The sequence below is a fragment of the Megalobrama amblycephala genome, linkage group LG1, assembly GCF_018812025.1.
Source record: "Megalobrama amblycephala isolate DHTTF-2021 linkage group LG1, ASM1881202v1, whole genome shotgun sequence".
Lineage (NCBI taxonomy): Eukaryota > Metazoa > Chordata > Actinopteri > Cypriniformes > Xenocyprididae > Megalobrama > Megalobrama amblycephala.
Genome location: NC_063044.1, coordinates 591,912 through 607,223, shown reverse-complemented (window position 1 = coordinate 607,223; position 15,312 = coordinate 591,912). Strand labels below are relative to the sequence as shown.

General features: G+C 38.7%; 2 protein-coding genes across 2 annotated transcripts; both read right to left on the bottom strand.

The window, feature by feature from the left end:
• Positions 1 to 395: 395 nt before the first annotated feature.
• On the bottom strand, positions 396 to 2,873 carry LOC125250390 (GTPase IMAP family member 4-like). The gene is made up of 5 exons (XM_048162929.1): positions 2,827 to 2,873; positions 2,309 to 2,404; positions 1,718 to 1,774; positions 997 to 1,569; positions 396 to 925 (listed from the first exon to the last, which is right to left on the bottom strand). Exons 2-5 carry the CDS (start codon positions 2,328 to 2,330, stop codon positions 396 to 398), a joined length of 1,182 nt encoding a protein of 393 aa, XP_048018886.1. The 5' UTR covers positions 2,331 to 2,404; positions 2,827 to 2,873.
• Positions 2,874 to 5,308: 2,435 nt separating this feature from the next.
• On the bottom strand, positions 5,309 to 15,023 carry LOC125280717 (GTPase IMAP family member 8-like). Its single transcript, XM_048211485.1, has 5 exons — positions 14,747 to 15,023; positions 13,578 to 14,051; positions 12,686 to 12,727; positions 11,967 to 12,611; positions 5,309 to 7,578 (listed from the first exon to the last, which is right to left on the bottom strand). The coding sequence occupies exons 2-5, from the start codon at positions 13,810 to 13,812 to the stop codon at positions 6,491 to 6,493; spliced, it is 2,010 nt and encodes a 669-aa protein (XP_048067442.1). The 5' UTR covers positions 13,813 to 14,051; positions 14,747 to 15,023; the 3' UTR covers positions 5,309 to 6,490.
• Between the last annotated feature and the right edge of the window lie 289 nt (positions 15,024 to 15,312).

The following is a 15,312-nucleotide window of genomic DNA, read 5'->3' as shown; positions in this document are numbered from 1 at the left end:
TGCTGGTGCTCCTGTTTATCTGTAAGATTATAAAATTATAGTGAAACTTTAAGCCTCAATGCTCAAGTTGTTTGCGATTGAAAAAAATGATCGGTTTGAATATTCTAATAATCCTGTGGAACAGCAACCTTGTTTTTAGTACAATCGGAATGTTTATGTTCTAACATTTTACATTTGTTAACTTTAGAATGTTGAATGTTGCAGTTCTAAATTCCACCTTTAACTGTTTAAAACACAAATGTATAAACAATGCTACACAATAAAGCTCCTCTGTATAAATTATATATATTTTTTTGTAATTTTTCTAGTTACATAATTTTAGACTCAAACTTATTTTCTGGTCATTACCTTGAGTCAGTAAATGTGTCTCCAGTGAATGAATTTTCTTTATCTCTTCATATTTCATCAGTTTTTTCATCTGCATCTCCAGAAATGTCTCTGTGGAGAAAAACTCTCCTCTGTGTTTCTTTCAGCATCTTCTCAATGTTCTTCATCAATGTGGACACTTGTGTGTTGGGACCAAAGAAATGATGTCGACCTCCAAATCTCTCAATGACAGACTGTGTTTCTTCATCGAGTTCTGCTGTCTGATGCTCTGAACTCTGCATTATGAGGATCATCATGTGTTTGTTGATTCTGGAGCTGAAGATCCTCTGGATCTCCTCCATTTCTGCTTTGTCTTCATTATTTAGAGGAGCATCAGGAATAATGAGGAGGAAAACATGAACTCCAGGATCACAGAGAGACACACAGCGGAGAGTCTGACGCATCACTTCCTCCTCTGAGAGACGAGTGTTGAACAGAGCTGGAAGATCCACCAGACTGATCTGACGTCCATGAAGATCCAGGATCTGCTCTGATATGGAGGATTTTAATGTCCCGTCACTCCCACAGATAACCAGATTCATCTTCACACCCTCTGAAACTGACAGTAGAAGAAGAACATTTAAAAACTGTTAATTTATCACTAGAAACATCAAATATCGTTACACTCACGTCTTTCTGTGGCTTGTTGCTTCATTGTGAAATACTGTGAACCTTCTGCACAATCCAGGTGTTGTCCATCATTCATTTTCACAATGTCCTCAAACATCTGCAGAAGATCGTCTGCAGAAGAGCTGCTCCTCTGAAGACTGAAGTGTCTATTGAAGCATTTCTGAATGATCTTCTGTAGGATGTCATTGGTTTCAGTGGGCTTTTGTGTGGTGAGCACTATGGTGTGTTGATAAACCCTCTCAGAGAAAGAGTCCAGCACCTTCTCCACACACTCCTGATCTTCTGCTGAACACTGATCATGTTTGAGGAGCAGAACAATCACATGAGGTCCTGGATCAGACAGAGACACACACTCTCTCACTGTCTGTGTGATCTGATGATCTGAGATGTTTGTCTGGAGCAGCTGAGGACTGTTGATGACCATCACATGTCTGTCCTTCAATCTTCCTCCGACTCTCTCTACAACATCTGGAGGAGCTTCACTGTCAAACGCTGCTTGTCCCAACAGGAAGTTTCCCACACGACTGTTTTCTGACACGCTCTTCCCCAGAAGAATGATCCTCAGGTCACTCACTGAAACACACAATACATTCAACTTGTGACATCAACATAATTTTAATGCATCAACATTATCAACATAAACTGAAACACATTAGCTTCTTTCAGAATTTGAATATAAAATTTGTTTTTTAAGTGAGTAAATCTTTCAATACAAACTTACTGTAGGGTGGTTTCTCTTTGCTTTTTCTTCTTCTGCGAGAGGAACCACGAACAAAAACTGCAGGAACAAAAACACTTACATTTGACACTTCAATATGACAAAAAAGATAACAGGTCAAAAAAAATAGGATCAAATTGATTGATTATCTAAAAGTGTTACTGTAGTGCACAGGAACATCTTAAGGTGTAGCAGCTCAAACAAAGACAAAGCGCATAAAAAGTGTTATTTAATAAACATTTTTATTAAATAACCCATAATCCAACAAGTGTATCTCCCTCTCTGTTTCTTCCCAAACTCTTCTTTTATAAGAGAGCATGATAAAGCTCAAAACTAATAACTACAGTTAACAAAATGAAAAAGCAGAGGATATATGAATGAATATATGAGTGGATGATCCAGGAAGCATGAGCATTTAAATGTGATTCACACGTGTTTCCTCCTCATCATCTGTCTTCATCTGTGTTTATATCAGTGATGGAGTGAATCAGCTCATGTGTTCATCTGTGTGATGCAGTGGTTGTGTCTATATGATGAGTTATTACTGATGTTTATTCAACTATTAATATCATTCATAGATTCATAATCTCTGACCTCTGCTCTCTCTGCTGGACATGATGATATTGTGTTCTTTCTTCAGTCTTCAGTCCATCATCTTCCTTGACTCCTGACGTCTGTCTCTTCATCACCCTGTCAGAGATTACACTCATTTTACTTCATCAATAATAAGATTCTTACCATACTACATGCACAATATTTAATATTGATAATAATAATAATAGTATCAGTAATTACCTATTAATTTTACATTGCTTAAAATAATAATAAAAAAATGTTAATATTAGATATATAAATATGATAATGATTGTTTTTCTGTGAATCTGAGCATAAGATATTGTCAGAACTTTACAACTTTACATGATTTTAGTCACACAGGTGTGTTTTTGGTTTTCTGCCACACATAAAGTGAAAGTGAAATCAACGATTTCTGCAGCAGAAGCTCATAGTTATTAATGGTCATAATTACACCAAAATCTTCCTTTTGTGTCGTATGTCATCTTTACGTTATATTCTACGCTCCGAAAAGAGAGTATTTAAAGTAAAAGAGATACCTGCATATCTGTCATTCCCTTCATCGAAGCAGGAAGAAACCTGTGTGTGGGCGGGGTTTGTGACGAAACACTTTTCGCTGCCTGAGGAACATGATCATGTGATATCCAGGTCACCGATAATAAAATAACACCATACAGACACAGTAGTTGGGGAGGTTTTTGGTATTTAAATAAAATGCTTTTTATTTATTTTTTTTACATTTTATATCTCTAAATCAGGTATTTTTAAACTGGGCTCTAGGGTTCACCACCTGTGGGCCACTAGGGGGTGCTTGAAGATCCATGGAAAATTTCAGGAAATAAACACTAATACCAATATTTATTATGAAAGGTGCTGTAATCATTTTTAATTATTATTAATAATGTTTAATTAGTAATAATATTTTTTGCAGAAATAATAAAATTAAATGTTGTCTTGCATCACACTATTTGCATAAAAACACACTGTAAAAATTGCTAGCAATTTACAGGATTAAAGAGTATTATTTTACATTAAATCACTGTTGTCAGAAATTTACAGTGAAATCAAAGCATGTTGGGTAATTTTGAATTTAAATTGTTAATCAACAGCAGAATGATGCTGATATAACAGTAACTCACTGCTCTTGTTTTATCATGAATTCATATTATTATGTTATCTTAAATCATTCCACTGTAATACATTTATTCATTATTGTTTTGAATTCACCATAAAGTGTTCCATTTGCTTGGGATCTTGGACCCTCTTTATTACAAATAAAAAACATTTGTCAAAATGATGACAAGCGAATATGAAATAGTTTAGTAAAACTATTCTTAGCATAAATATGAAGATATTGTATTAGTATTATTTAAGCATGAAGATTTACCAATAGCTTATTTCAAATTCATAAATGTTTGTAGATTGACCTTTCATAATAGAGAAGCAGCTGCTGAGATTCATCTTTGATGTGAAATCATCTTGTAAGAATCAACACCAATACTTGAAATAGAAAACACAACAATGTCGTAATGATTTATTTTATAAAATAATTTAATTACAGTTATTAAGTTGTCATGTCATTCTTTTTTTTTTTAGTCAAGCGAGTCCTTAAAGTCTCCCTGTACTCAATCATTTTATCCCTTAACCCCTTGAGATCATGTGTCCATTGGAAGGGACATCACATGGATTTTGGTTTAAAACAATAAGATTTTATGATTTTATATTATAAGTACTGCTGGTCATTGATTAGTCCCTGATCTACCAATCACAATGAAAGTATGATCCAGAGCTTAATCTGATTGAGCTTCAGGCATCACAAAAGACAGGCATGACTAACCAACTAGACAGGAGGAGGAGGAGGATAATAAATAAGCTAAATTAATCTTCAATAAATATAGTTTTGAAAGCTGGGTAAGTATTGTACTATGTCATGTGTCATGCCTTGATTCTTGCTAATTTTAGACCCATCTCAAAACGTCTATTTTCTTGGAGCCCCGTTAAAAGTTTTTAATGACCTACTAGCTGCTGATTCAGGTGATTGTGCCGTTCTCATGCTCTTGGATCTTACAGCTGCATTTGATACTGTAGACCATAACATACTGATTTTCATTATATTTACTTCCCTTAGGGTCTATTTTTAGGAAACATGGAATCTTGTTTCATTTTTATGCAGATAATACACAACTTTATCTGCCTTTAAAACAGAAAGATGTAAATTCCATAGCATCATTGTTGGACTGCCTTGAGGATGTTAGAGCCTGAATGGCCTTGAATTTTTTAAAGTTCAATGAAGGGAAAACAGAAGTCACAGTATTTGGACCTGGTAACACCTGTGATCCCACCCACCTAATCCCACCCTATAAAATCATATGTAAAGCCCAGTGTTAAAAACAAGGGTGTCATAATGGACAGTGATTTTAAATTGGATAAACAAATGAACTCTGTTATTAAATCCAGTTGTTTTCCAATTGAGGCAATTATCCAAAGTCAAATCTTTTCTGTCTTTTAATGATTTCGAAAGGGTCATGCTGTTATCTCGACTCACCTGGACTACTGTAATGGCCTATATGTAAGTATTAGTCAAAAATTCCAATAATTAGAAATTCCAAAGCCATGAAAAGCCTTTTTTAAAAAATAGATCCGCAATGCAATGTCATAATGATGGAGGAGCACATACTGTAGTGCTGTTGTCATTCCTAGAAATGTTTTTACCATTTTTGTCCGCATATTTTAAAGTGATAATATCTTATTCATATTAAAGTCCTGTGACTTATTCGCATAAGACTCAAGTAAACTCATCTCAGTGTCACAACACCTCCTGCTGGAGAAAAATATCGTCACATGACTCAAAAGTGAAAGTGAAAGTAAAAATAATTTCGGACGGGAGGACATTTTACCTCTCGTCCACCACAAAGTCGACAAGACTAATAATTAAGTCTTGTTGCACATTTAATACGTTTTCCCTGCAAATCATCTCAGCTGATAACTCTGCATTTAAATTAGCAGCACAAACAAACAACAACAAATAGGTTTGTTTATTTGAAATAAATACATGAACCTTAAATGAAATGAACCTTAAGCAATTTTTAAGCCAGTGATCTTTAATATTTAACGTACATTTGAAGAATGTTGTTCAAGAAGTTTTCTGATAACATTATGAGAATATTAATCAAAAATTCATTTCATGGAACATTGTTTTGAAAGTGTTTTAAATTCTAACACTTGTATAACCTTTACATAAATTTCAGAGAAAAGTCAGGCACAATATATATGGGACAGGCTACAAAACTTCCCCACCTTCCAGGATGTTCTTTTAAAACAGCCAGACAATCTTATTTATTTGAAGTCAGTCGTTTTAAGTGTTTTAAAGATGTTCTAAGAATGTTCTAAGAGTGTTTTCTTCCAACATTGACATAAAAAAACAACAACTACGAAACAAAATTTACAAATGATGTTTTTGTGCTAACCTTTTGAGAACATTAATAAAGGCCTGGTAACATTGAACAAAAATTCTATTAATGTTACTGGAAGAACATTTGTTCATAACTGAGAGAACCTTGTCAAAATTATAGTCGAAGTTATGTAAATGTTCCCTAACTGGTTCCCTGTTAGCTGGGCCCTTCTCTCCCCAAATGTCATTTCAATCAAATAACGTACAAAAAAAGGTATTTTAAGCTTGTAATATGTTGTCTAAAATTGGCACTAATTTTTATGACACATCATATTTGTGCTTTAAAAATGATCACATAACAACACAACTTTTTTTATTTTTCAGTTTTTCAATTTCTTGTAGTAGCTCTTGTCTTTCCTTTTCTTTCTTGTTTTTTTGTTCTCTGAAATCATTCAGTTCTTCTGCTTGTTTTCTGGCTTCATCTTCATGTTTCTTCTTCATGACTTTTATTTCCTCTTCATGTTTCTTTTTCATTTCTTCTCGCGCTCCCTCTTCTCTTTCTTGTCTGTTCTTCTCCTCTGTTTCTCTTGTCCTTTTCTCTTCCTCTTGCTCACGTTTCAGATCTTCAATCATTTTTTTCCATCTCTTTCTCTCTTCTTCTCGTTTCTCTTCATCTGCTTGTTTTCTTCTCTCCCATTCCTCTTTTCTCTCTCGCTCCAGTCTTTCATAATGTCTTTCCATTTTAGTTTTCTTTTCCTCATATTCTCTCTCTTTTCCTTCTCGTTCATGTCTCTGTTTCTGTCTCTCCTCCTCTATCTTCTGTCTTTCTTCTTCTCTTGTTCTTCTTGTTCATTTTTCATCTTTTCTTGATCTTGTCTGTATTTCTCTTCTCTCTTTCTATCTTCTTCTTCTCTTTCTTTTTGCTGTTTTTCATACTGTAATCTCTGATTTTCAATCTCTCTCTTCATTTCTTCTATTTTCTGATGATATTCAGCTTTTTGCTGTTTTTCCTCTTCTGATCGTTTCTGGTTTTCAATCTCTCGAATCTTCTGTTCTGTTTTTTCTCTTTCTTCAGACTCCCTTCTGAGTTTTTCCTCTTTTTCTCTGAAATGATTCTCCATTTTCATTCTCTCCTCATCTGCTCTTTGTTTCTCTTCCTCGAGTCTCTTCATCATATCTTTCCTTTCTCTCTCATATTTGGTTTGTAATTCTTCTCTCTGATTCTGCATTTCTCTTTCTTTATCTTTCATTATTTCCTCCATTTTCTTTTTTATGCTCATCTCTGCCTCCTCAAACATGCTGTTAGTGAAGTATCGACCCTCATTAGTATTTTTCAGCTCTTCTATCATGTTTAACAATTGAATCACTTGAGTTTTCTCTTGATTTTCATTGTTATTGAAAGCCAGGAATCTGTTTCCACAATCTCTGATTATCTTCTTGAGTTCTGCAGACTTACTTCTCTTAACATAATCCTCTATAGACTCATTCTTCAGATCATCTCCTCTAGTGAACAGAACGATGCTGAACTGAGCAGATTTTGGACCAAAGATCTTCTTTATCAGATCTACAGTGTCTGTTTCTTCTTTGGTGAATCTTCCCAAACTCAACACAATGACAAACACATGAGGTCCAGGTGACGACAGTGAAACACATTTCACTATTTCTTCCATCACATGATCATTTGACAGTGTTGTATCAAAGAGACCTGGAGTATCAACAACAGCTACTGATCGTCCATCAGCTTCACCAACTCTCTTCTCACAAACAGTCGTCACTGAATCTGTGCTCGATTGGCTATGAAACTCCTCTCTTCCCAGAACAGTGTTTCCTGTTGCGCTCTTTCCACTTCCTGTTCTCCCGATCAGCACAATCCTCAGACCCCCTGGATCATCTGATTGATCTGCAGCACATGAAACGCACAAAATAATATTTGAGATCACAGCAGAATTTAAATACCTGTGCAAAGCAGGATGCTGCTCTTCTTTGTTAATTTGTATTATACAATAATGAAACAGTAACAAAAGTGGTAGAACACGTAGCATTTATGTATACGTAAGTATGCATCACACTGCATATCACTAGAATTCAAAAGCATAAATGTTGTGTTGTCAACTCAGTAATCAGTGTGAACATTTCAGACTGATACACTGTGTGTATTTTAGTATGTATTTGTATCACTCAAATCTGAAAGAGAGCAACAACGACACAAACCTGTGACCCAGCCACATTAACTTACATATAATCATAGTCAAAACAATCAAGTCACACCATCACAAATGCATTTGTTGTTACATGATACCATATTTTTTAAATGTTAAGTTCCTAAACTTTGTTACTAAGACACATGGTTATGAAATTTGATGATTACTGAGTAAACAATAAATGCTGCCCTAATTTCATACATTAGTCCACACTCAGAAAAAAAAGAACACAGAAGCAGTATTAAAGTTAATGAGATAATTAAGTGATTAACGGAGTAATGATTGGTCAGTAATGATGAACGCCTGATGATAACAAACAGAATCACTGAAAGAAACAGTGTTTGCTTTAGTTGGGCTCTTGACTCCTGACTTTTTAACATAAGATTTTTCTTGGCTGTTGTAACCAAGTTATAGCAACTAGAAAAGCCAAGCTATAATGCTATCAGGTGTTGTTGGTTTTGTTTGGACATATCATGTTGCGACCTTGTTTAGGGAGACATGCAAAACATGCGTGGTGTGGCATGGTTGGGAACCTAATCTCTGAGTACGATTTACCTTATTGATTTCAGCAACATTTTCAATATAAGGATTTTTTTTTTTTAAATTGTTCCATTCAGAAAACTTTAAACTACTCTATTATTTAGACACAAAGACATAAAATATCAGCAGTCAAATCTCATCAATGGAAATTAAAAAGCATGTTGCTGTTCATTCTGGGTGCACCAACCAAAACTCATCCATGGCTATCAGACCGCATTACGGCGAAATTGAATTATGAGCTGAATTGTCTTAGTACTTTCTTTTACTCTTACTATTTTCTTTTTGCTGTTTTTTTATGTTTTATGACTTTTAGATGCTTGTTTATTGACTGTTTATCTGAATATGCTGTTCGTCACCATTGTTTAGATCAACATGCTGATTCTTGTAGTTTATTTATTTATTTATTTATTTATTTTATTTATTTATTTTTTTTTTGTGCAGAATCTCAAACTGTATCATTACAGGGATGCCATTGCTGTCATCAGTAATTTAAAACGAACACATCACCTATATAACCAGAGAATGGGATTAGAATTATATCAGTTAATCAGGTCACTATGTGGTGATTATGTCACTGTTTTTTTGTGTTTATGTCACAAATGTGTTTCATAAACCCATTTAAAGCAGCCAGAAAAAAAAAAAAAAAAAAAAAAAAAACATATTGGTGACCTAAAAATTGTCACAAATCCTGTCAGTTCCCGGACTACATTTCCCATCATCCTCCCTGCCAGTCACATGCTCACACTCCACTCCAATCATCATCAGCCACATACACCTGAAGCACATTATCTGACTATAAAGGACTCTCACACACACCACCTCACCGCGAGGTCTTGATTACCCTGGTATCACCTCTGAGCGTTTATATTCCTGTCTGCCTGTCTGTTGCCGTTACCGTCTGTTCCCTGTTATTGACCCGTTGCTGCCTGTCCTGACCCCTGCCTTGTCTAACGTCCTGTGAATGATATCTGCCTGTCCTGACCATTGCCTGTTCCCTGATTACGACTCTGCCTGTTCCTGTCTGATCCTGATTGACCCTGCCTGTACGACTATGCTCACTTTAAATAAAACGCTGCATTTGGATCTTACCATGAGTCCCGCTTCGTTACAGAAGACCTCGCCGTACCAAGATCCAGCAGCTTTTCTGAGCATGTCCAGCCTCAGCATGGACCCAGCATGGTGTCTTGTCAGCCTGCGTCAAGGTAACAGTACCCTCGAGGCACATATCCAGAAATTTTTGGATATTGCTCATTCATCTGATCTGCCGGACTGTGCCCTCATTGACTTCTTCGTTCATGGATTAAACGAACCACTAAAAAACTGTGTACTCACCAATGGTCCCCGAGGGTCGTTCGTGGAATTCCTGGACTTTGCCTTGTTAACTGTTGGTTCGCGTTTTACTGTGGGTGTCGCGGAGGATTCCGACACCATGGTGAATCCCGTAATGGCTGCCACGCCCGAGAACACGCATGCGATGGCGGCCGCAACAACACATCCTGTCTCCGTTGATCGCCCAGATCCACGTCATGTCTCCGCTGATCACCCAGAGCCGCGTCACGTCTTCGTTGATCGTCCTGAGCCTAATCAAGTCCCCGCTGAAGGTCCAGAATTATGTCACGTCGCTGGTCCTGTCCATGAGCGGAGAGGATTACGTTCCAGCATGAATGATCCTTCACTGACTACAGCACGAGCGGCTGGCATTACGAAACTCACGCCGGCCGCTTCGCTCTCAAATCAGCCGGCCGCTATGCACCCAAGCCCGGCGGCCGCTCCGCACCCAAGCCCGGCGGCCGCTCCGCACTCAAGTTCGCCGGTTTCAACGCTCTCAAGTTCGCCGGTTTCAACGCTCTCAAGTTCGCCGGTTTCAACGCTCTCAAGTTCGCCGGTTGCTATGGACTCATGTTCGCCGGTTGCAACGCATTCAAATTCACCGGTCGCAACGCACTCAAACGCCCTGGACGCGATGGACAAGATGGCCGCTCCTGCAGTGTCAGTGAACAAGGGGGTCGTTCCAGCCGTTGAGTCCGCTCCAGCCAGTGAGTCCGTTCCTGAATCCGCTTCAGCCAGTGAGTCTGCTCCAGTCCCGCATGCGCTTCCTGTCAGTCCCGTCATGGCCAGAAGGACTATGTTCACGTTCTATGTTCTGGCTGTTTTGCGGGCCTGGAGGATGCACTCAGGCTCCTTTGACCATGGACCAGTCTGCCAGCCTGTGCCCGCTGCCGTCCCGGAGCAGCCCGAGCCCGATGCCATCCCGGAGCAGCTCGAGCCCGCTGCCGTCCCAGAGCTGCCCGCTCTCCCTGATACGGCCACAGAGCACCCTTGGTCGGCCCTGCCACCACCGCCCAGGCCATTTGTCCTGCCGCTGCCGCTCAGGCCATCTGCCCTGCTGGCCCCACCCGAGCTCCTTGCCCATGAACCCGCCAATGAATCCGTTGATTTCCCCAAGAACTTTTTGGGGGGGGCAGTATACCTAGGGGTGGGGAGCTTGTGGGTGGGGACCCTGCCCGGCCACTGCCGTCTTCGGACTTTGAACTACTAGGGCCATTGATGGACTCATTGTTGCGGCTGCCCAAGCCGCCTAACCTGCCATGGCTGCCCAAGCCACCCGACCTGCCGTGGCTGCCCAGGCCATCTGACCCGCCGTGGCTGCCCAGGCCATCTGACCCGCCGTGGCTGCCCAGGCCATCTGACTCGCCGTGGCTGCCCGAGGCTCCTGACCTGTCGTGGCTGCCCAAGCCGCCTGACCTGCCGTGGCTTCCTGTTACTCCTGACCCGCCGTGGCCGCCCGTGGCACCTGACCCGCCGTGGCCGCCCGTAGCACCTGACCCACCGAGGCCGCCCGAGGCTCCTGACCCACTGTGGCTGCCTGAGTTCCTGGACCTGCCCTGGAGACCTCCATACCCGCCTGCACATCCAGTATCTCCTGCCAGTAGGTCTCCAGGGCACCCACCCCCCCTCCCCGATTGTACCATCTACGGCGCGAGGACGCGCCTTCCGGGAGGGGGACATTCTGTCACAAATCCTGTCAGTTCCCGGACTACATTTCCCATCATCCTCCCTGTCAGTCACATGCTCACACTCCACTCCAATCGTCATCAGCCACATACACCTGAAGCACATTATCTGACTATAAAGGACTCTCACACACACCACCTCACCGCGAGGTCTTGATTACCCTGGTATCACCTCTGAGCGTTTATATTCCTGTCTGCCTGTCTGTTGCCGTTACCGTCTGTTCCCTGTTATTGACCCGTTGCTGCCTGTCCTGACCCCTGCCTTGTCTAACGTCCTGTGAATGATATCTGCCTGTCCTGACCATTGCCTGTTCCCTGATTACGACTCTGCCTGTTCCTTACTGTTCCTGTCTGATCCTGATTGACCCTGCCTGTACGACTATGATCACTTTAAATAAAACGCTGCATTTGGATCTTACCATGAGTCCCGCTTCGTTACAAAAATGGTGACCAAATAGTTTTTTTTTTTTTTTTTTTTGCTGTGAAAATCATAATGGGTCCTATCAGAGATTTTGATAGTAAAATACACTCACCATGTGATGGAATGTTCTGTTTTAAATCTTTATTTTCATTCTCCATTTTCTTCATCTTTTCTTCATATTTCTCCTCAGTTTCTAGTCTGACTCTGTTCTCTTGAGCTTTCACATACATCAGAAGTGAATAGGGTTCAGTCTTCATCTTCTCTATATAATCCAACAGTTCTGGGATCTGCCTTGAGTTTTCTGGATTCTCCAATCTCATCACTCTGTACTGATCACCATATAGTTTTATTAATCTCAGAGTTTCTGGGTTGGATTTGACTAAATCTGTCACTGAGTCTCCAACAGGAAGGTTTGTGTTGAAGAGCAGCATGAAATGCTTTCTGGAATTGAATATCTTCTGGATCTTATCTATTTCTGCTTTGTCTTCATTATTAATTTGGGTATCAGGAACAACGATGAGGAAAACATGAACTCCAGGATCACAGAGAGACACACATCGGAGAGTGTGTCGCCTTACTTCATCCTCTTTGATCTGACTGAGAGCTGGAATCTTCACCAGACTGATCTGACGACCATGAATCTCCACTTCTCTATTCACACATTTTGATCCACTGTCTGTCTGCTGCAGGATCAGGTCTGATACGGAGGATTTTAGTTTCTCTTCTCTCCCGCACACAACCAGATTCAGCTTTGACACTGAAAAATGTACAAATATATATATTGGACAATTATATAGAGTAGAATACATTGAGATTTACACAGAGACTTACTGTTAGGGCGATGAACATCTGGACTTCTCTCTCTTTTGTTCCCTGCAATCAAAATAAAACACACACATGCTTGTTATGTTATTATTTGTAATTTGCTTTTAATGGAAACATCTGCTAAATTAGTAAATACCAATTTTAACTATATTGTGACACCGGTAACACCGTAGTATAGGGAACACATATTCACTATTAACCACAACCTTTTCCTCAGAAAACTTCTTATCAATAGTTAGTAAGGTAGTTGTTAAGTTTAGGTACTGAGTAGAATTAAGAATGTAGAATAAAGTTGTGCAGAATAGGACATTAATATGTGCTTAATAAGTATAAACAGCCAATATTCGAGTAATATGCATACCTTAAAATAAAGTGTGACCGTGACACCAAAGTGTGACATAATATTGTTAATAACTAAAGATTTTGGTCATGAATAAAAGTGGCTAAATAAATAGGATAACTATGTGTTTAAGATATTAATATATCAGATCAAGTGTCTGTATACTGTATGTGTCATCATGTTCCACTCTATGCTATAGCATTTGATTTTGCATTTTGTCATTAAATGCAATTGAACCTTCGCCAGGAGTTTGATTGACAAGCGATCTAACCAATCAGAACGCGGAATCCGCCATTTTGTCCGACAAAGCAGTCAGGAGTTAAAGAGATTAACCTCGGTGGAATTAAACTTGAAAAATTGTGTATATAGACGTTTTTCCGCATTTGAAACAACATTGATTCTCATGTTCATTCATGTTTATTTGATGCTATAAATGAACTATGAACTATAGGAAGAGATGATCGGTTCATGAGCCTCTTGAGCTGAGGCACTACAGCAATCTGTCACAACACTTTAAGTATCTAAAATGCTCTTTGAAGCACAATCTTGATGACTTACTAGGTTTTAGGATATCCAGGAAACCGGAAACACTGCCTGTTTCTTCCTTTTTCTCTGTATGGCTCTTATTGTATGTTTTACCCTCTTTGAGAGAATGCACAGGTCTGCTGTCATCTTTGTCCACGGATGAGCCGGTTTTAGTTACCACTTTAACATCACGTGTGCTTTCATCAGTTGTGCGTTTAATTGGATCTTCACTGAATAATTTCTGCTGAATTTGTTTCACCCTGCTCATCTTTTCCTTCGTTTTTATACTACAGTTCTAGTATGAACACACAGATCCTGGATCAGATTCACACACAATCTGAGATGTTTGTCTGGAGCAGCTGAGGACTGTTGATGATGGTCACATGTATTCTCTTCAATCTTCCTCCAACTCTCTCTACAACATCTGGAGGAGCTTCACTGTCAAACGCTGCTCGTCCCAAAAGGAAGTTTCCCACTAAACTGTTTTCTGACACGCTCTTCAACACTCTGTAAAACACACACAGACATTTTGACCTTTATAACAGCTTTTCATTATTTTTTCACAGGAGTGATGCTGAAAATTCAACTTTGAAATCATGGAAATAAATTTTAAGTATATTCACATAGAAAACAGGTATTTTAAATAGAAAATATTTCACAATATTGCTGTTTTTTCTGTGTTTTGGATCAAATAAATGCAGCCTTGGTGAGTAGAAGAGACCGGTAGTGTATGTAAAAAAACAAAACAAAATGGAGAAAGCCTTGTTATTTACTTCCGATGCAAAGTTTGAAAGCCAATCATACTGGATATGTACTTGTTTAAAAGGTAATATTGATAGGAACACAACAGTGCAAAATATTATTTTATCCAAACAACTCATAAATAAGCTTTCAAAAGAAGCGACAGATGTGCTGTTATTATTCTGTTCTACACAGATTTCAATTTGAATTGTATAATGTGCAAAATTCAATGTGAAATTGAAAACATTGAAATGTAAAATAATTAAAACAAAGCCCTCGAAAAAAACAGGAATTAAGTATTATATTAAACGTATTGGTTATATTTTACAAGTGTCCTTGTCTTTCAGTACCGGAAGCTTGTCAGAAGAAGAACAAAGCTGTACTAAAATATACGTCAACTGCACACAAACAGTAACATATCTTAACGTTTTAAAGAGAGTTTTAAAGAGAGATTAACATACCTTCACTGTGCTCCATTTTATCATCGACTTCTATCACTTTTGATAAGACCTGTGAGTGATATTCACATGCGTCCCCCTGCAGAGGAGTTTTCTGATGGCATTAAATAATGTAAAACTGTGTCACAACTGGCTTTTCTGTTCCAAATTTCACGTAACAACAGTTTTGTGCTAATTTACACATCTCTTGTGGTTACATAATTTTTTTGGTATTTCTTTGTATTTTACCAAATAACAGCACCTAGTTTGTTTTTGTGAGCTGAAGTACTTAAATCAAGATTTGCAGCTCGGCAGCAAACCAAAGTCATTTCCGTTACAGACACACAGGATGTGGTACATTTTCTTTTGCCTCTCAAAGAAGACTATAATTAATCGCAGTTACATAGCTGAGACATGACATGTCATGCCATTATTAACTTTTGCACCAGGGTTTAGTAATGTGTATATGTGTATATATATACATCATTCTACAGAAGTCGAGCAAAATGCTGCCCCCCGATATATGTTGGTTTTTTTTAAAGACATGTATAGACAACTGACATATATTTACAGAAAATAGGTTAATTTCT

Excerpts from the sequence above, each read along its gene's own strand:
- LOC125280717 (XM_048211485.1), bottom strand. The coding sequence starts at position 13,812 with ATGAGCAGGGTGAAACAAATTCAGCAGAAATTATTCAGTGAAGATCCA. Across the intron at positions 12,612-12,685 it reads AGATGTTCATCGCCCTAACA|TGTCAAAGCTGAATCTGGTT; the intron begins GTAAGTCTCTGT and ends TACATTTTTCAG. Across the intron at positions 7,579-11,966 it reads ACAGAACATTCCATCACATG|ATCAATCAGATGATCCAGGG; the intron begins GTGAGTGTATTT and ends CATGTGCTGCAG.
- LOC125250390 (XM_048162929.1), bottom strand. The coding sequence starts at position 2,330 with ATGTCCAGCAGAGAGAGCAGAG. Across the intron at positions 1,775-2,308 it reads GTCCAGCAGAGAGAGCAGAG|TTTTTGTTCGTGGTTCCTCT; the intron begins GTCAGAGATTAT and ends TTGTTCCTGCAG. Across the intron at positions 1,570-1,717 it reads CAAAGAGAAACCACCCTACA|TGAGTGACCTGAGGATCATT; the intron begins GTAAGTTTGTAT and ends TGTGTGTTTCAG.